Raw genomic sequence first — 20,428 nt, forward strand, 5'->3', positions numbered from 1 at the left:
AGTACAGTATTTTTAAGTAAAATATTGTTTTTTATTGGGATAGAAAATGAATTGGAATCATTATACTAGGGAAAATATTCCTCTTAAGGAGGGATTGCCGTTCCTTATTGAAGATTGTTTCAGTCGGAGGGAGGAATATGCTAATTAACTGGAATTGTGACTAGCCTGGTGAGATGGTGATGAATCTTAGATTATTTATGCAGAAGGCAAAAGGAGTTGTCATGAGCTAGTGAAAAAAAACACTGCAGGTACTGATCATCTCAGATTAAAAACAGAAAATGTTGGAAATACTCAGCAGGTTACACACCATCTGTGGATATATAAGCAGGGTTAAAGTTTCAAGTTGAAGACTGAAACATTACTTCTCATTTCCACAGCTGCTGTTTGACCTGCTTGAGTGTTTCCATTATTTTTTGCTTTAATAATATTAACAGGGGGTTGGGTTGGCAGCTTAAATGGCTGATGCACAGCTGCATTATTGGTGCGAGTTATATGGCAATACATACAACATTTTGTTCCAAACTTTGTTATTTTCAAATAACATCTTAGAGAGTAATAATGGGGATGATTCTGGGAATGAGAGGGTTAACATATGAGGAACGTTTGACCGCTGTACTCTTTGGAGTTTAGAAGAATGAGGAGGGGACATCATAGAAACATTTCGAATGTTGAAAGGCATGGACAGAGTGGATGTGGCAAAGTTGTTTCCCATGGTGGGGGAGTCCAGTATGAGAGGGCATGACTTAAGGATTGAAGGGCACCCATTCAGAACAGAGATGCGAGGAAATTTTTTTAGCCAGAGGGTGATGAATCTGTTGCCACAGGTTGCAGTGGAGGTCAGGTCGTAGGGTGTATTTAGGGCAGAGATTGATAGGTATCTGAGTAGCCAGGGCATCAAAGGTTATGGTGAGACAGTGGAGGAGCGGGATTGAATGGGAGAATGGATCAGCTCATGATAAAATGGCGGAGCAGACTCGATGGGCCGAATGGCCGACTTCTGCTCCTTGGTCTTATGGTTCTTTACTTACCTGTAGTTAAGGGGGATTTCTCTACTTACCTGTATCAATTTGGTTGCAGGTTGAAAAAGTAGCAATGGGGACTCCTTTACTTAATTGTACCAATATGGCTGCAGGTTGAAAAGTAGAGGGTCAAAATGTACTTTGCTGCATAATGACACTCACTGGTCATAACCTGTAACTGTATTTAGACTATCATTTTCATATTTATTCACTATTATGGCACACGTCCTACATGTCATGTGCTGTAAAAAATCTGGTTAGACATGATGCAGATAAATGTTAGCACTTTTAAACATTCTACCGTTGATGGAGCCTTACATATGAGTTTTTAGTGCATTTTACAGTGGAACATTGCAATCCACAGAGCAGCTTTATAAAGTTTAAAAACTTGAAATTAAGGCCATTTCACATCTCAAAAAGTACCAGTAATCTCATAGTATGTTCTTTTGGGTTTAGATGTGCCATAATTGTCAATTGGCCATCCTAGGTTGGTTTTTGTCATCATCTTCCTGAGACACATTTGTGCTTTAATGATAAATTTTCTCTGTGGCATGGAACCAATATGACTAGGAAGATTGGCTCATAAATTGAGCAAACTCAAACAATACATGGTGTGGTGATAAATATACCCTTAATTCCTGAGGGTGAACAGGGTAAATTGTATGTTATACAGATGACAAATTCTTGTTTTAAAATTGGTATTGGCATATTTAGCTTAGGCGAATAATGTGCAATACATTAGATGATCTGTCATTATTTTTGGCAACTTAATATGGTTTTCAGCTTAACTGCTGAGTTAATTGCACATTAGGTTTGGTTCAATATTAGAACCCACACTTTGGAATCAGCTAGTGGTGATTCTGAGCATCATTTCAGATCCTTGAGTGCAAATTTAAAGGTGACAGTTAACACCGTACTGTAATGAAAAAGTATATAAAGTGTTATTTTACGTTTGAGACATTAAACTGAAGCTCCATCTGACCCCAATGGATCCTTAGCACCACTGCAAAAAGAGTAGGGGACTCCATACCAAATTGTCTTGAATAAATACAATTTACACAATCATTTATCTGATTGTTATTGACATCATACTGTGCATACCCATAATCTGGTAGATCATCAACTAATCTGCAAGTATACTTGAAAAAGAAAATTATTTCATTGCCTTGAGTTATCTTGATGTGCTGAAAGGTGCTATTTAATTGGGGGTTCATTCTTTCTTAATGATCTACCAGTATACAGTACTGTATTATAAAAGATAAACCACTAGATGGCATCCTAATTGCAACAGTGACTTCCATGTGGTGGAGTGGAGTAGGAAGGTGCAGGTTTAATGATGCATGTAATTTGAAGTCCCAGCAATCATAAGGATTAAACTAATTGTTGCTAAAATTCACTCATGCCCAGTAGAGTGAAAAATTATGGGGGTGGATTAGTAAACAGAATTCCTTTACCATTTATTATTGTATTCTCCTTTACACTTGTATACTGGAAATGACATTAAACAATCTTGATATTTACACATAAGTTTACTGAATATCTTGTAGAAATTAACCTCATGTTTATTCTTTCCCACTGTAGATTTTGCATCAGTCAGCCAGATTGACAGGCTAGTTATCTATTCCAGAGTAACATAGTTTAGGAGGTCCCCCATGTTTATACTCAGAAGCAAAATACTGCAATTGCTCAAAATCAGAATTTTTTAAAAAAATTAGGAATTGCTGAAAATCAGCAGATTGACCAGAATTTTGGTTTTTAAAAAAATCAACATTTTGTGCATCTTTCATTAGAACTAATTGTGTTTAAATGTGTTGCCAATCTGTAAATTGGTGTGCAAAATTGAGGATTAATCAACACTTAAAAGCTTAACAAAAGTCAAGAAACAAAGTCATTTTTAAGCTGGTTTACCACTTTACTGAAAACAGCCAAACATATCAATAAATATCAAATTATTAACGGATAAAGAAAAATCATCAATATTTATGATTAATAATCTGACCATATTTCCCCTCCCCTCCCGGGGTCCCAGAAGGTGTAATTTGTTTACATTTTGTCAGGAAGTTAAGAGATTCCTCGATTTTAGTTGGGGTAATTCAAAAACTAAATTGTTGCTCAGTTAGTTTCACCAGTGAAAATATCGTGAGCTCTTGACATAGAGTATATCATATGCTTCAATGATGGAAAAACATCTAAAATTTAACATAACAGAATTCATAATTTTCACACACACACTCTTCAGATTAAGTGTTGCTGGAGTGAGATGTAGGGGTGGCTCTCTGGCCTTTTCTCAATTATGCATGATGAATGTCTGATTCAAAAGGCTTTCAAGATCAGGAGAAATGAAAATCTCCATTTCTGGGTGTGAAAATTGCAAAAAAACATCAGTCGTGATCCTGCTACACAAGAATATCGGACCATAATTGGAGGAAGTCACTAATACAAGATCACATCAATTGGTCATAGTGGTGCAACAGCAGGTCCTGAAACTGATCCAATGCTAATGTGCTGGCAGAAGTTTAAGTAAACACAGAACACAATTAAACACATTACCTGACAATCGTACAATTTGCCTGCTGCTGAAAAAATGTTCACACCATTCGCTATTTCGCTGGCCCTACACTCATCTCTGGAACATCTGTGTCAGAAACGTGCCACGCTCCCGAATAATGGCTTCAAGACAAATTCAAGGAAACAAAGTTTATTAACAGTTCTGCAGAGCTGGGCCCCTTCAGAGAAGGGAACCCTGAACCTTACAGGGTGGCAGGTTTTATCCTTCTTCCTTACCACCCCTCCTCCCTGACTCGGGAGGTACACATTGTTTTCCCATTCCATATTTGGAGTTGTTTTTTTACACGTTTCTGTAAAACAATAGTCCATATCTCAGGACTTCAATGATTCCACAAACAGTTAATTTTGTCAAGGCTTCTGCATTCATAATTAGATCACACTTGTTTACAGACTTTAACCCAGACATAATTAAATCACATTTGTCCTTTGACTTTAACCCGGACCTGTCAGAAACGCACATCTTAATTTTGAATCTTACAATAAATACCACCCTTTTTCTTTTTAAGATGTGCGTTTCAGCTAGCATTTCTCTCACTCCCAGGGGGCCCACCTTCTTCTTTAATAGCACAAGTTTTAGCTCGTTTGTCCCATGATGGGATATCGCTACTGCCTGGAGCTGGAATATACTGCGCCTGATCAGTGTTCGTATACAAGGAATCAAACACGGCAAAAGTAAGAGAATCATTAGACCCCCGCCTGCTACTAGGAGAGCGGTGCGCCACCAACTACCTCCCAGTAGCCCGTCTAGCCAACTCATGTTCCCCAGGGATCTCCAGGTTTGTACTGGCATGTGGGCCAGTTTCCGAATTTTGTCGGATATTTTTAACACGGCCTTTCCACTGTCATCTATCTTAAGGCAACAGTTTGTAAGATTGAACTTCCCACATACCCCGCCTTCAGAGGCCAATAGGTAATCCACAGCCAGCCTGTTCTGGTATATTGCTGTTCACATCTGACTCTGCTGTTTTGCCAACAGCTCCAATGCCAGTGCCGTTTGATTGGTTATCACTTCCACCACCGCCTGCAGTCTAATAATTCGGTTTAACATGTAGACAGGAGTGCGATACCCCCACGACCCATCCTGGGCCCAGGTCGCTGGCCCATAGTATTCAATGATGCGAGCCGGTGGCCACTCATCACCCCACTCGCCCACCTTTATCTCCCGTGTTTCTCTCCTTAATGAATCAAACAGCTTAATTCCCAGCTTCCGGTCACCCTCCTGATGCAGGAGGAAGAACTCCGGTCTTTCCTGGGACAGCTGAGACTTCTCATGGTCCCCCCCTGTCCCATGTATCCTTTATTATAGACTTGGTAATAAGGTTTACTATTCTCCCAACATGTTTCTCTCTTGCTTAGATCATAGCATTGATCATTCACATGCGAGTGGGACACAAATGATCCTGGGAACACCCTCTGCCCCACTCGTACCACGGTTCTGCACTTGTCACATTTCCCTTCAATTTCCCCGACATATAGAATCAAATATATTACAGTCAATAATGTTACAGTCCACATAGAGTTCATTTTTGCTGCCTTTTCAGCCTCACCACCAACGGTTCTTCACCGGGAACACAGGTCCACTCAGTGTGGCTTTCGGGCTTCACCGGTCCTTTTACCCTGGATGCGTGTGTCCACCCTTTTTCTTTTGTCCGTACAGCCGCCTCTGTTGTTAGCAGGACCTGGAAAGGGCCTTCCCACTGTGGCTGTAACTTCTCCGGCTTCCAGGTCCTTACCAGAACCCAATCTCCAGGCACGATCTGATGTAAAGCAAAGTCGAGCGGCGGAGTCTGGGCCAAGAGACCCTTTTTCCGTAGTTCTGCAAAGGAACGGGACAAGGCCAGTAAATTGTTCTTTACAAATAAATCACCCCCCTGTAGTGTGGGATACCCCTCTATTTTATTCCAATATGGCAGTCCAAAGAGCATCTCACAAGGAGATATTCCTATATCCTCGCGGGGCGCTGTTCGTATTCTTAAAAGGGCAATAGGGAGACACTTAGTCCATGGTAGTTTGGTTTCTAACATCAACTTGGTCAGTTGTGCCTTTAGGGTGCTGTTCATTCGTTCTACTCTTCCCGAACTCTGGGGATGCCACGGGGTATGGTACTTCCATTCGATATCAAGTGCATCGCAAATTAACTGGTGCGTATCTCCTTCTTGGTACGTGGTAGTGACATTCCCGTTATTCCAGCTATCCTTTCTGGGGTAATGCATCGCTGTCCTTTACTGACCCGGTGTCCCAGATACCTTACTTCCTTTTCTACAAATTGTAACTTTTTCTTTGAGACCCGTAGCCCCTGCTTCCCCAGGAAGTTCAGTAGTCTGATGGTGTCTTCCTGCACCCCTTCCTATGTTGGCCCGGATAGTAATAGATCGTCCACATACTGTAGCAGTTGGCTCTCTGGAGCACATTGGAATTCTGCTAGCACCTGCCCAAATAGGTTAGGTGATTTGGTGAACCCCTGTGGCAGGACCGTCCACCGGAGTTGTCTTTTCCGCCCCGTCGTAGGATTTTCCCATTCGAACGCAAACATGTCACGACTGCTCTCTTCTAGCGGGCAACTCCAGAAGGCGTCTTTTAGATCTATTACACTGAACCATTCATGGTCAGGGGAGATCTTACTCATCAGTGTGTAAGGGTTGGGCACTACCGGGTATCGGGTTTGGACTACTGCATTTAGGGCCCGCTGGTCTTGTACCATCCGATAAGTCCCATCTGGCTTTCGCACCGGGAGTATTGGGGTATTATACGGTGACATACATTCCTCCAGTAGTCCGTCAGCGATCAGTCCTTCAATCACCGGCTGCAGCCCTTTTCTTCCTTCCATTGAAATAGGGTACTGTTTTCTCCGTACTGGCGAACTGTTAGGTAATAGTGAGATTTGCAAGGGGGGACGTTCAAACCCCCCCAGTTCCCTTCCTGGTACCATACCTCCGGGCTTATTTTCCTATTGTCTTCTTCCCTGAGGGCAAACAGCTGCACCATTATCTTCCCGTTCCTGGGCACAGTCCCGATGCCTAGCCTGACTTGCAGATCCCACCCGAGCAGGTTGAATCTCGCAGAGGGTAACAAAAGTAGGTCCTGTCCCGTTACCCTATCCTCATGTTCAATTTTCACGTTTTCTATAACAGGTACTTGTATTATTTTGCCTCCAATACCGGATACTCCCATTACCTTTGTTCCGGTTCGGGCGCCGGGAGGTATCTGGATTACGCTAGATCTTTCGGCACCCGAATCTACCATAAAGGTTGTATCTGACCCTTGGGGACCTACTTTTAAATTTACCAGGAGTTCCTGCCGATAATTCATCCCCAAGGGGTGGAACCCCCGACCTCCCTAGTCTTCATCTTCCATCATAGCGTACGAGCGCACTTCCCGTCGGTATCTGGGGCACTCGCGCCTGAAGTGTCCTTCTTCGTTGCAGTGAAAACATCTTAAAGCCTTCCTTAGCCCTCCTCCTTGCTCCTGGCTACTACCTCGATCCAACCATGGTCCCCGTCTCTCTCTCTACTATCTGCGGTTACTTGTCGCACTGTCTGGACCATTATCCTTGCAGTCTTCTGCTTCTCTTCATCCCTTCTTACAAACACTTTCTGTGCCTCCCTAAGTAGTTCACTTAAGGGTTTAGTATTCCAATCTTCTAGTTTTTCCAGTTTTTTCTTATATCTGGCCATGCTTTCGATACAAATTCAACACGAATCAGCTGTTGGCCAACCTCTGTCTCAGGGTCTTCGATTTGCGGAGCGGTAGGGGGCACATATGGGGCGGCAGGTGGTCGAGCACCTCCCATGTATTCTTTTTCTGTCCCCCTTCATTTATCATTTTCAATTTATAACTATTTGTCGTTGGTAACCAGCATAGGGCATAATCACTTTCTTCGGGTTTAACGTTAGGTTTTGAATTTACGTACAGATTAAGGGCTTGTTGTACCCAATCCTCGCTAGACCCGAACTTAGGCCATCACACAGCCGACCCTTGGATCGGCTGGCGGGACCAGAATTCACAGTACTGTATCATTTTTTCTTTGACTTCCCTTTTCGCCTCCCATAATCCCAATTTTCTAACATCCGTCCCAACGGACTATCAGGGGGTACCCCGGGGTATTTTTCATCATTGGCGCCTGGATTTCCTTTACCATTGTCTCTCTTAGACCCCTTATTCCCCTTCTCGAGGACTTGCTCGGTTCCAATCCACCCGCAGGCAACCCGTAATTCCACAATTCTCGTGCACTACGTCTCTGCAGGAATTTAATTTGAATGTGACCCACCTAGCTCGGTCACTCCTGTCCAATTCCGGAACCTGTATTCCCGCGATCGCCCAGGAATTCACCTGCAGGCACCCCGCAGTTCCACAATTCTCGTGTACTACGTCTCTACAGGAAGAATCACCTGCAGGCACCCCGCAGTTCCACAATTCTCGTGTACTACGTCTCTACAGCAGAAATCACCTGCAGGAACCCCGCAGTTCCACAATTCTCGTGTACTACGTCTCTACAGGAGAAATCACCTGCAGGAACCCCGCAGTTCCACGATTCTTGTGTACTACGTCTCTACAGGAATTCAATTTCTTACCTGGGTCCTGTGCACAGAAATTACTCGATCGCTCACTGTCTCAACTGCCTCGACAACCCCTCTTTGTTTCCTTGAGTCCGCCGGATATCACTCGCTCAAGCCGCGCGGGGCGACGAGCAAGGAATCAGGGACTGCCGAACTCGGCAGGGTGCACCTTCTCCGATGTCCTTCCTTGCCCCCCTCACGGCTGGAGTGTGGATCCCGGACGAGCGCCCCAAGTTGTCAGAAACGAGCCATGCTCCCGAATAATGGCTTCAAGACAAATTCAAGGAAACAAAGTTTATTAACAGTTCTGCAGAGCTGGGCCCCTTCAGAATTCAAAATTAAGATGTGCGTTTCTGACAATCTGGATAGTAAAGAAACCAGCATTAGACTACTGTTCATTGACTACTATACTTCACTACTATAATTTCAAAGAAACTGGGATTGAACACCTCACTTTGAAAGTGGATCCTTGACTTCCTAACAAAAAAGTCAGTAAGGACAGGTAACAATTCTACCATGATTATTCTCAACACTGGTGCTTCATAATGCTGCATCCTCAGCCCCATACTCCCTATATACTTATGACTGCAAAACAGATTCATGTTTGCAGATGTTATCACTGCGGTGGGCTATATCGCAAATAATGGTGTCAGAGTACGGGAAGGAGATAGGCAATCTAGCAACATGGTGTCATAACAACCTTTCCCTCAATGTCATCAAAACAAGAGAGTTGGTTATTGGCTTCAGAAAAGGGGTCAGTCCTCATTTTCCTGTTTGCATTAACAATGCTGAGGTGAATAGGATTCAGAGCTTCAAGTTCCTTGGAGTGAACATCAACAACAGCATGACCTGATTCAACCTCATAGAAACCACAGCCAAGAAAGCTCACCAGTGCCTCTATTTCCTCATTCCTCAGGCTGAATAAATTTGACATGTCCCTGACCAATTTTTAATCAATGCACATTGAAAGCATCCTATTTAGATGTATCACAGCTTGTTATGCCCATGACTGCAAGAAGCTACAGAGACTAATGGAAACAGCTCAGCCCATCATGGAAATCACCCTCCCCTCCACAGATTCCATCTAAACTTTTTTGCTGCCTCAGGAAAACCACCACTATAATCAAAGACCTCTCCCACCTGATATTCTCTATTCTACCCCTTACCATCAAGCAGAATACAGAAGCCTAAAAGCATGCACCACCAGGCTCAAGGACAGCTTCTAGACTAACTGAATAGTTCTCTTGTATAAGATGGGTTCTTGACTTCACAATCTATCTTGTTATGACCTTGTTCCTTATTGTCTACCTGCAGTGCACTTTCTCTGTAACTATAACACTTCATTCTGTTATTGTTTTATTTTCTACTCCCTCAATACACTGTTGTAATAAACTGATCTGTATGAATAGTGTGCAATACAAGTTTTTCCCACTGTACATCGGTACATGTGATAGCAATAAACCAATTTAATATATTTACCAAAGTATACAACTCATGAATAAATTTAGGAATACAGGAACATAGCCAGAAACTTGCAAACTAAAAAGGTTTATTCAGTAATTCCATATGAATGCAAGTTGTGCATCTTTGGTGAAAATAAGCATTTTTAATAACAAAGGGTAACATACATGTTTTGTGTGGTAAAATTAAACTTTTAAAACATAAAATCCAACAACCTTTGTTGGAAAGAATCAAATTGGCAAAAGGTTTTGTTGAAAAAAATTACACTGTAGGCACAAGGCAATCAGCACATTTTCTAACACAGGAAGTCGCACATTTCTTTCCCTTCCCCCATTATGCTAAAAGCAATTATTTGCTGATTAATCAAAGAAACAAACCAGTTATGTTGGCATATTAAATTTTCAGCAGGTATTTTTGGTTAGAAAGTATAATTACAGGAAGTATTGAAAAAACATTTTACATCCTTACAATTGCTTTATCTCTTGAGTTTCAAGTTCTCAATCCATTTAACTACTAGTTTAGCTTAAAAGTGTTTTATTTTCCTATACCAACCCGAGCACCATTCAGGTTTACTGCATGTAACATTCAACAAAATAGAAGAAAGATATAACTCACATAATGTCAGGTCAAGCCAATGCTAGTTTGATGAATAAAATATCAATGTTTAACAAAGCCAACTGTTTTCAGATTTACAGTTCTGGCAGTAAGAAACCGTGGTAAACATCAGCTTTGCCAATTTTGTTCACTGAAATCACAGAATGCAAAATATACTAACTTTGTCCCATTGCATTTGTTCCGTTGGCAATATGTTGAGAAGGGTTTTCACCATTACAAAACATCAATAGAGGTGTTGGAACAAATCTCAGATCATAAAAACATGCACATTCAAGCAATTAATTCTTAGAGACACATCCCAGACATGGCTTCTCACTTTAATGGGCAACGAGTTTTAAATTTTGAAAACCTTGGATGGAAAATTTAAAACTCTGAATCATTTCAAAGGGGAGAAAAAGGGCTCCATATTTAATACCATACACCGCAACTCAAGCTAGAATGGTTGGACTGAAAAGAGACATCATGATAGCTATTCATGATCCTACCCTATTAGTGACCTGTTGTGTTATTTCTAACAGTCTCAAACTTGATACCATCTCCTTAAAGAGAAATGGCATTTGCTGTTAATTCCCACAGAAGTATATAGCAATCAAAAGCACAAATAATGAAAAAGAGATTCACTCAAGTGAGAGAATCACCTTTGGCTTCACTGCCAATTAAAATAAACACATTTAGGATCAGGAAAGAATTTTTGGCAGTCCTCTGTTTTACATGACAGCTGCTATATTCACTGTGGATGATTTTTGTTTTTGGCCATTGCAGGCATCTGAACAGAGATCTATTTGCTACAGCAAATTGAAGGCCAACGGTAATCACAGTGCTGGTTTGGGAGCAAACTAGCTCTACCCTGCATATGCAAGCATGTCTGTAAATTCCCTACCAGATTGCATTCTGAACTGCATGCTGTCCCAGTCCAGTGATGCAATGTAGACATGCTGATTATGCACTCCTACACTGTGGAAGAATCAAGTTTAAAATCTTTTGTATTGTTCTTGAGATTAGGTGTAAATGTTGCCAGTTTTTGTGAAGACATTCTTTAGTTGTTGCTCAGATGGCTAGAATGCAGCTAGTCAGTGCTAAATGAACTGATTTCAGTGGGGGGGGGGGAAATCACTGAAGGAGTGCTGCGCTAGGCTCAGCATGACTGGTCTATTGAAGAAAAAGAAATCGGCTATAATTCACTTTCCTAGTTCTAAGAAGTATTATGCTACAGCAATGTACATGTTAGGTGCTGTCAGCATCAATTTGATAATACCTGTGAAACTGTATTAACAGCTTTGGAGAGTGCTAGGGAGAAAATTGTCAAAACAAAATTTCTGCTCCTACCATTTCCTCTGAAGCCATTAATGTAGTCACTGTTCATTGTAACCATCCAGAAATTATGGCCTTAGTTTCAATTGTCAAAGTATCTCTTCAGATACGAATGTATGCCTAGACAAAGTACTTGGCATGGCCAGCCAATGTCATACGATGTAAAAAATCCATTCTGATGAGGGAAACGTGCATTTGCCCAGCACCAAAACATTCGTGCCAATAAACATATACAGAAAGTAAACATTGAGACAACAAATCAAATAATAGTTCTTTTTAATTGATAAATAACTAGTTTAGAAGATTTCAAATTGTTCAGCGGGTAACAAAGGCACATGTAAACAAACATCATCTTTACTCTTGTTGTACTGACAGCCATTTTACCTGCTATGGCAGCCATTTTAATCAATAATTATTGATCTGATGTTTTGTTTATGAACAGTATTTATTTTGTAGCTCTGTATAACCATTGTACATTAAAGAATGCAATGGTGGGGTGCTGGGAAGGGTAGGATGATATAAGAAAATTCATGCAGGAGGCCACATTATGGTGTGCAATAGTCATTATATACATAGTTGTGTATTGCCAGATAAGCTATAAATAGGTTCCACACCTAATAAACATGTGAAGAATTGTATTCAGTTATCTGATTAAATTTCAATGTAGCCCAAATCTTGGCAACAAAATACTTACAAGGTTCTTAGTAAGATAGTCTACTCCATGTGCATTCTATAAGCAACCAAAAGAAAATAAAGATAATAATTTTTCAACCTTTGGCAAGGAGGCACTCACAGGAAAATGCTGCATTAATAAACCAGCTGATTAAGTAGGTGCTATTTGTATTGACACTAAACTACTGCCAACACATCAGAAAAGGGGGAAGACCGCAGGGGAGTTGTGCTGGTACAATTAGCACTGCCACATTTACATTTTTGAAAAGTTAGAAAGGAAACCATTTCATTTATTTCATTTCTAACTTTACTGAGTTCTATTGAAAGGTCATCGTCTTGAAACTATAGCTCATTTTGTTTTGCAGCTGCCTATCCTAGGTATTCCAACATTTAAAAAATATATATTTGAGAAGCATAATAGAAATGCTTCCTTGCCCAGGTAATAATTACAGTTGATAAGTATTTAATTCCAAATTAAAAATGGATTGAGGAAAAAAAGAGGAAAATGTGAAAACAATAGTCGTTCAAATTTAGTTTCTTGATAATAAATTGCATTTTTCGACACTGTGGAAATGGAGCATTTAGCAAATTATTTAATTAATGTTAACATAGTAAATGATATAATGCCACATTTTCTCTGTATGTGTTACAATTTTCTTACTTAGGAGAAAATAATTGAATGAACTAACTATCAGGGCACTTAATCTCTGTTCTGTAGCAAAAGTTGCTGAGAGACCTCAACTTGCTTCAGGAGAAAATATGGAAATTAAAACCAAGCAAATTAAACTCCAGTACACCTTAATAGCATTTGTAGTAGTATAATGGACGTACCCTACTGTATTATCTGTAGAAGGAAAGTCATTGGTCATAGTACTTAACTGTATTCCATACAAGGAACTGAGTATGCAGGGGAGTGCATAACTGGAGGCTGCTACTCTTGCCCAGGCTTAGCTCTACTAACCAAGAATGAATTTTTCACACGTACAATTTGATTTCTTTGTGAAAACTAGAGACTAATTATGATATGCCAGTTTACCAACAGGAATTGCCTATTGCTGAGCACCCCGAATACATGGTCATCATCCATACAATGCAACATGCAGCTATCTATCACCTTCTTTGCAAAGGACATGTATTTTTGCTAGTCTTACAGGATCTCAGAACCTTACAGAAACTACTGAAGATCTTCCAGATTGGATAGTGATAAGAGAATTTTTAAAAAATAAAAATAATAGAAAGGCAACTGTTCTTCAGTATTAACAAATAGTTCTCTGTACTATATATTACATATTGCTGTAAGACCAACTGCAGATTAAATTTTGTGGCAGTTGCCTTTTGCTCTTTTAAGTGAAGGAACCTTTTGGATTATATTTATACAACCTCCATTGACACCTCCCCAAAAAGAATTTCTCTTCAAATCTCCAAAATGCACGGGATTAGAAAATGTTCCGACAAAGGATATTTACATAAAATAGCACACTATTAAATAAGCATTTATTTCCAGGATTAAATGCTGCAATTTCAAAAAATATCCATGTTTATCATTTTCAACTCAATTCCTCCTAAGAGGGCCTGATGTGATAGCCCAAACACATTAATTGATAATAAAAAGGTAAAACAATGACAGTGAACTCCTGAGTGTGGAGAGAGAAAATTCTGTGACTGAAATCTCAAATAACAAAAAATGCTGGGAATGCTCAGCATTTCTTGTATTGTACAGAAACTCACTGAGTTAATGTCTCTGGTCGATGATCTTTCATATGCTGATTGGAAAATCAAAGGTTTGAATTGTTAACTCATTAAAAGAGGCACATAATGGAATTTTAATCCGGGATAAAACAAAATTAACTATTTACTTCTAGTGACTGCCCGCAAATGCTATCTGATTTGCTGCATGCTTATGTTCTCTCTCATTTTATGTCCTCTTTTAAAAATATTAACTTCCATATCCACAAAGAGATTCTATAATGTGAATTTAATGTCACTTTAAAATGGATTTTTAATTTCCATCCAACTTCAAGGTAAAAGAGGTTACAGAATACACTCACTGGCTCAAATTTCAGATCTGTGTAAAATCTCTTGTGCCTCATCTGCTTGGTACTTCTTGGTTGCTCATCTGACATGGGCAAACGTTAAAAGTTATTTGGCAGATACAGTAGAGCTTCATTCAACAACGCCAGTGTGGGCAGCAAAGGTAGGTTTGTTGTCAAAGGGCAAATCAAGGAAACGAGCTCTGGCAAAGTTTGGGAATGGAATACAGGGCAACAAATATCAACATATTCCATACAATAACTACTGCTGCTCTTTGTCACACGGACTCTGACTGATCTTGAAAGGTCTCCTGTTCCACCTGACAACTGTTGATCTGAATCTCAAGGTTAAGAAGTACATTCTTTAATCATACCCAAGTTTGTGTAGATAAGCACAGATTTATGTGATCCTCAATGAGCACACATTAAGTTGCAGTGCACAGTGGAAATGCAAGTAAGTAGGATTCTAAGTGAACAGTATGTTGAAACAGGCTATAATATGATTCTCCTCTTTCCCCTTTCCTTTCACCCATTTGTTCCACAAAAGCCAGTAACTAAATTTAAATCCTAACCCTTGGATTTAGTACTGCCCAATTAAGCATATCAGAAAGTATGGATTTACATTATTATATTTTTCTAAAGGTCCTGCTTCAGCAATAGCACATTAACAATGCATAACAGTGCAATTTTTTTTTAAAAACAAGAATGGAATACTATAAAATTATCCCAATGTACATTGCCAAGTGAGCTTCCAGAGAAAGTGTCAGCAGTTCCTAGTTATCTCCCAATAACAATCAACCACAAAAAAAGTTCTGCAACTGTAAGTAGGACTGAATATTGAGAAATATTTAGACAAGATAAACAGCAGACCATATCTGAACAGGGTTGCATAACTTGAGGCATAATCAACAATCCAAATAAAGGATGTTAAAATATGCACAAAATAGTACAGTCCTAACATAGTATAAATGCTTTGCAGCAAATTGATCTTTCATTAGTGGTTTCTTATTGTGGTGAAGATGAAAAACAATATTCATTTCAGTTATTGGTAAAGGTTAATATACAGCTGACCAACTCTGCATCTGTTACGGTGTGGTGCAGAACAAAAAAAAACATTTTTAAGGAGCATCATAATTAAAAAACAAAATTAATAAACACATTTGAATGAATTACAAGTCTCAATTCTGGTCAGTGGATTTAGGAGGTCATAAATCATTGCCATAAGCGTTAGAATTTTACGATTCAGTAGGATGTATCTCAACATTTTTAGTAACTTTTTAATATAAAAAAAGTGGTAGTAAGATGCTTTTGTTTTGCATACTGATTTAAATCCTAAATTACATACCATGTTGAGAGGTTTAGCTTGCTTAATATGTGAAGATAATCTACCCTTTGTTATGATCGATATAGTAATGTCTTTCAATACAGTCACCACAGGGCTGTGCTATCATACAACTCCGATGTGTGCATTTTCAGTTTAATATAGCCAACTGAGATTTTTGTTTGAACAATTTAAAATATACAACCAATCTTCTCCCACCAATATTTTTTTGCAAATATCCAACACAGTCTAACAGAATCATGGAAGCGTGACTAAGTGATGACATATTTAAAAAATAAGAAACTGCATAGCATTCTCAACTTTGTTCCATTGTAAAGTGCAGCAACATCACAATCTTCATGAATTTATTCAAATGGCCTGGACAGCAGTTAAGAGATATCATAAATTGCTGCATATGGAGGAAAATTAAACCACTTTCCAACACATATAGCGCTGCATGTTGTAAAATGTTAAGTATTTTATATATTTATGAGAACTGAATTGCTGTGATATTCCACAGTCGTATGGTTAGCTGAGTTCATCTATGTATGAAGAACTGTATTTAATGATGGCTGCTCATGTCAGTGAAGTCAGCACCTTAGAAGGGTTAGTATAATTTCTCATTGAAGTCAAGGGTTATTTAATTGTGCTGTGCCACTGGCAACAATTTTGTTCACTAAGAACCAAGATAAGCACATTTGGGGGAAAAAAGGAAAAAATAGAGTGAGAGATGGTTAACTTTAAGTATCTTTACCAACATGCTAGTTTTAGAAAATACTGTTTACAATCTCCAAGATGTCTAAAATATTGCAAAGCCCCATCACCCCTTTACAACCCTATTCAATTTTTCATTAAAAATCTTCTTAGTTTGCACCCAGATGCAGTTTTAACCAATAAAAGTTTGACCTCTTACTGTGACATGCAGATTGATTCATCGCATGTGCTGTGGACTTGCAGCAATCAGTGGGTGCTTTAAAAGTCCACATTTAAAGAATTGATACAACTAAAGAAAGCGGCTTGTTTTCAGAAAAGGTGCAAACATATGGCAGTTTTTGCAGAAGAACAAACACCTCTGTCTTTGTATGGCTTTTATCTTCCATTCGAGGATTCCATTGAAGAATATTGCCACATTGACACACAATGGGAGACAAGTAAGGAGACCAGCTATTTTGCTCAACATCTTTCATGTCCACTTTTTACTGGTTTACTGACTGAAGAGCCCAGCAAGATGCAGAAGTGAACCAGCAGCTTCCTTCAGTTCTTCATCAACTTCATGCTGCATTGTTCTGCAGCTATTTCCAGCTGAATGTAACACATTAGAGGCACTGGCACCTAGCAAGTTATTTGACTCATTCTCACAATCATCTGCTTCAGACTCTTCATCACTATGGAAACCTTCACTTCCATCACTTCCCTGCCGGCTAGTTTTTGGAATAAATTCATAGACTTCATCCACCGAGGAGAAAGATGAGACACTAGACCTCGATTCACTGCGAAGAGAGACGGTTCCATTTGCACTGTAATTGTGATCTTCCTTTGGATCATTGTTGATAATTGGTAAGCCAGATAGACTCTTGCCATCTTTCTGTAACGGAGAAGTTTCCACATTCTCTCTAAAATGCACAAATATAAAATATCAATGAAGTGATTCATCTTCAGCACAGCACAAATAACCCAAAACTCTTCCTAGAATCCATTAAGAGTAAATGTGAGGGTTATCTGCACAACAATCAATGCCATTTCAGAGGTAAAAATATTATATAGTTTTTAAATAATTAGCATCTTACATGAATGACTGATAATATAGGAATCAAGTTAGACAGGGATAGGTAAGAAAATGGTACATCAGCTGAATCATCCATGATCTGATTAAATGATAGAGAAACAACAAGGGGCCACATGGCCTACTCCTACTTTTTATTCCTCATGTTCTAAGTATTGTGTTTTTTCAAGGATATAGATTTAATCTTTGAGAAGTTGATAGATAAAATAACCCACTTTGCTCTTATTTAAATTTCTGACACTTTTTAATCTTATAGAGCCACACAGCACTACAGCACAGACCATTTGTTATGGTTGGGAGGGTTGTCCTCCCAAACTGCAACACCTCACACTTGTCTGCATTAAATTCCATCTGCTGTTTTTCAGCCCATTTTTCCAGCTGGTTCAGATCCTGCTCCAGCTTTCATAGCCTTCCTCACTGTCCACTATATCCCAAATCTTTGTGTCATCCACATATTTGCTGACCCAGTTTACCACATCATTAATATACAGTAGATGACAAACAACAATGGACCTTGCAGCATACATGGTATATACCATTGAGTACATGGAGCATAGAAAAATAGAGGGCTATGCAGTAGGGAAATTCTAGGCAATTTCTAGAGTAGGTTACATGGTCGGCACAGCATTGTAGGCGGAAGGGCCTGTAATATGCTGCAGATTTCTACTTTTCTATGTTTCATAGCACTAATCACAGGCTTTCAGTCAAAGGGGCAACCATCTACTACCGTTCTCTAGCTCCTCCCATGAAGCCAATGTTGAATCTAATTTACTACTTCATCCTTAATGCCAAGTGATGGAAGTGATCTTCATGACAGAGAGAGGAAGATGCATGGAAATGCATAAATTATTTTGCCCAATGATTTCCCAGTATTTTTGATGGAAACTTGTAAACCAGAAAGTTAAAAAACATCTTAATAATATTACCACAAATTAACTCAAATAAAACCAAAAATGCTCAATAACCTAATTTCTAAATTACTCTATGAAGCAATTCACTCTGTTAAATAGGATATAATCTGCAGTCAACCTAACTAATTGTACTCCTCCCTATAAATACCCATGTCATATGTAGTTGCATAGGGACTGGCTGAGCTCATCTAAATATACCCAGCCTAACAATGAGATCAAAGAACTTCTTGCTTGTTATGACTGATTCTTGTAGATGAATTTTACTTTCATAATTTTTCCAAGCAAGATAAAAACCCAGAATGTTCACACCCAATTATTGAAATCAGCCACTGTGTAACAGTACATTTTGTCTTACCTTGTCTTGTGTGTGGTTTCAGTCATTTTGACTGTAATAGGGGCATGCTTTGAAAATGCACGTTTGTGACTACGTTTTCTGCTTAGCACTGGATTGTGTTGCTGAGATGAATTACCTGTCAAAATAAATAATGAAAATTTTGATTCCAACTAGTGAAGCTGATAAGAAGGGAACAATTTAGTTTTATACATTGAATTATTTGAATAATGCCTTTTCCTTTAACTTAAAGAAATTATTTTAAGAGTAATGAGGAACACTGGATTTATTGATGGAAAACTAGATCACAAGTTCACATAAGAAAAATTACATTATTGTATTATCTAAAATCTTCCAATCATTGTAGCTGCAATACCAGAAAATAAACCATTGATGCATCATTTCTTAGTTGGTCCTTAGTTTGCCAAATTTCCAAAGGTAATCTTCAATCTCTATAAACTGGAATCATCATGCATGAGGTTGGAATGGTGACTAGATGTACTCTGTGATCATCCAGGAGAAAAGAAATGCATGTTTTGCCACAAAATTAGGGATGTACAGAAATACCTGGCAAACCACCCAACCCTCAGCACAAAAATATTCTCAACTGCTCTCTAATCCTTCTGCCAGTTATTTAAGATTAATAAGGACTATAATCACTGCCCAGGCTTTCACCTGAACATCTCGCACTTGGGCTGCTGGTTCTTTTGAAATCACAGTTACCAAAAACATTTGTAGACCTTCACTGATAACTCATTAACTAGGATTCAATCTAAAGATATACAAGGGCAGAAACAAGATAGTGGGTTTGTTATTTCTCAAAATACCTGAATTAATGTGCATTTCTTAGTAAAAATGAAACCAAACGTAGAATATTTTATTGCAATCTTTGTGGGTGCTTTATTTACTAAATGGTGCTATTTCTTTAACTGAATATTTACATGAAATTCATTTGCCCATGCTGTCAATGTCCGTGCAAATTTTCTTTTGCTTGGTTCTGATAATGGCATTCTCTTGGGGTAACCAAATCTATGGCTAATCAGCAATACCTAGTGGACAAAGCTAGATATTTTAAACTTCTTTGGAGTCAATTACCCGAGAGTTGGAGTTTCTGATTATTTTGGTAGAAGGAAAAAGAACACATTTTGAAATAGATGCCTAGATGCCTTCATTTATTTTGTAGTGATAGCAACTCAATTTTATACATTTTCAAATAAATGTCCTCAATCTGACTGTAGGAATAAATGTGACAGGCAATATTAACCTAATCTAGCCATGAAGGAAAGAGAAATAAAAGGTGGCTTACACTGAGGAAATCTTTGTTCTGGAGAATTCAGCAACATCATAGCAGTGGCAGCATCAATATCAGAACCTAAAAAATGTAATTGTGAACAAATAAATTGAGATTAGTCATCAGTTACACAGCCACTCTATTTTGGCAGAAGCATACAAAACTGACTGAGACAGTATCTTGCCTCTTCAATGTTAAGTCAAACACTTATAAGTTCTATTCGCCTGACAGCAATGATGTAAATTATGAACAACCTACTGTAACTAGCCAAATTTTCAGTCAGCTACCAACAGCCAATTGTAGTGTTAGGTTTTAGTAGTTACGGTTACAAGTATAGGCATAGAAATTCTAGACACAACAGTAGCTGTACTGCCAACAATTAGAAAAAAATCCAAATTCAAACTTCTTCATGAAGTACAGAATCTAACCTGAGACTTCAGAATAGGAACTTTCTATCTTTTACACATGTGCATATCTGTGCACATGATGATGTTTGCTTTGGCGAATCTCATGATCAATTAACTGCAATGGTTTTCAGCTATGGAAATGAAAATTCATT

At 38.9% G+C, this 20,428-nt stretch overlaps 1 protein-coding gene and 1 long non-coding RNA gene across 7 annotated transcripts in view; one reads left to right on the top strand and one right to left on the bottom strand.

Annotated features, from left to right (window-relative positions):
- LOC140730341 (uncharacterized) overlaps positions 1 to 20,428 on the top strand; it is a 137,542-nt gene that overhangs the window by 2,229 nt on the left and 114,885 nt on the right. The window lies entirely within an intron of this gene.
- Positions 14,163 to 20,428, bottom strand: part of LOC140730340 (forkhead box protein N2-like) — a 63,184-nt gene continuing 56,918 nt past the window's right edge. For all 6 annotated transcript variants that reach the window (XM_073050627.1, XM_073050626.1, XM_073050622.1 and 3 more), the window contains 3 exons: positions 19,885 to 19,950; positions 18,603 to 18,717; positions 14,163 to 17,166 (listed from right to left, as the gene is read on the bottom strand). In XM_073050627.1, the coding sequence (XP_072906728.1) occupies positions 16,758 to 17,166; positions 18,603 to 18,717; positions 19,885 to 19,950 (590 nt within the window). In that variant the 3' untranslated portion in view covers positions 14,163 to 16,757. The remainder of the gene's footprint in view (positions 17,167 to 18,602; positions 18,718 to 19,884; positions 19,951 to 20,428) is intronic.

Source organism: Hemitrygon akajei, chromosome 7 (genome assembly GCF_048418815.1).
Source record: "Hemitrygon akajei chromosome 7, sHemAka1.3, whole genome shotgun sequence".
NCBI lineage: Eukaryota > Metazoa > Chordata > Chondrichthyes > Myliobatiformes > Dasyatidae > Hemitrygon > Hemitrygon akajei.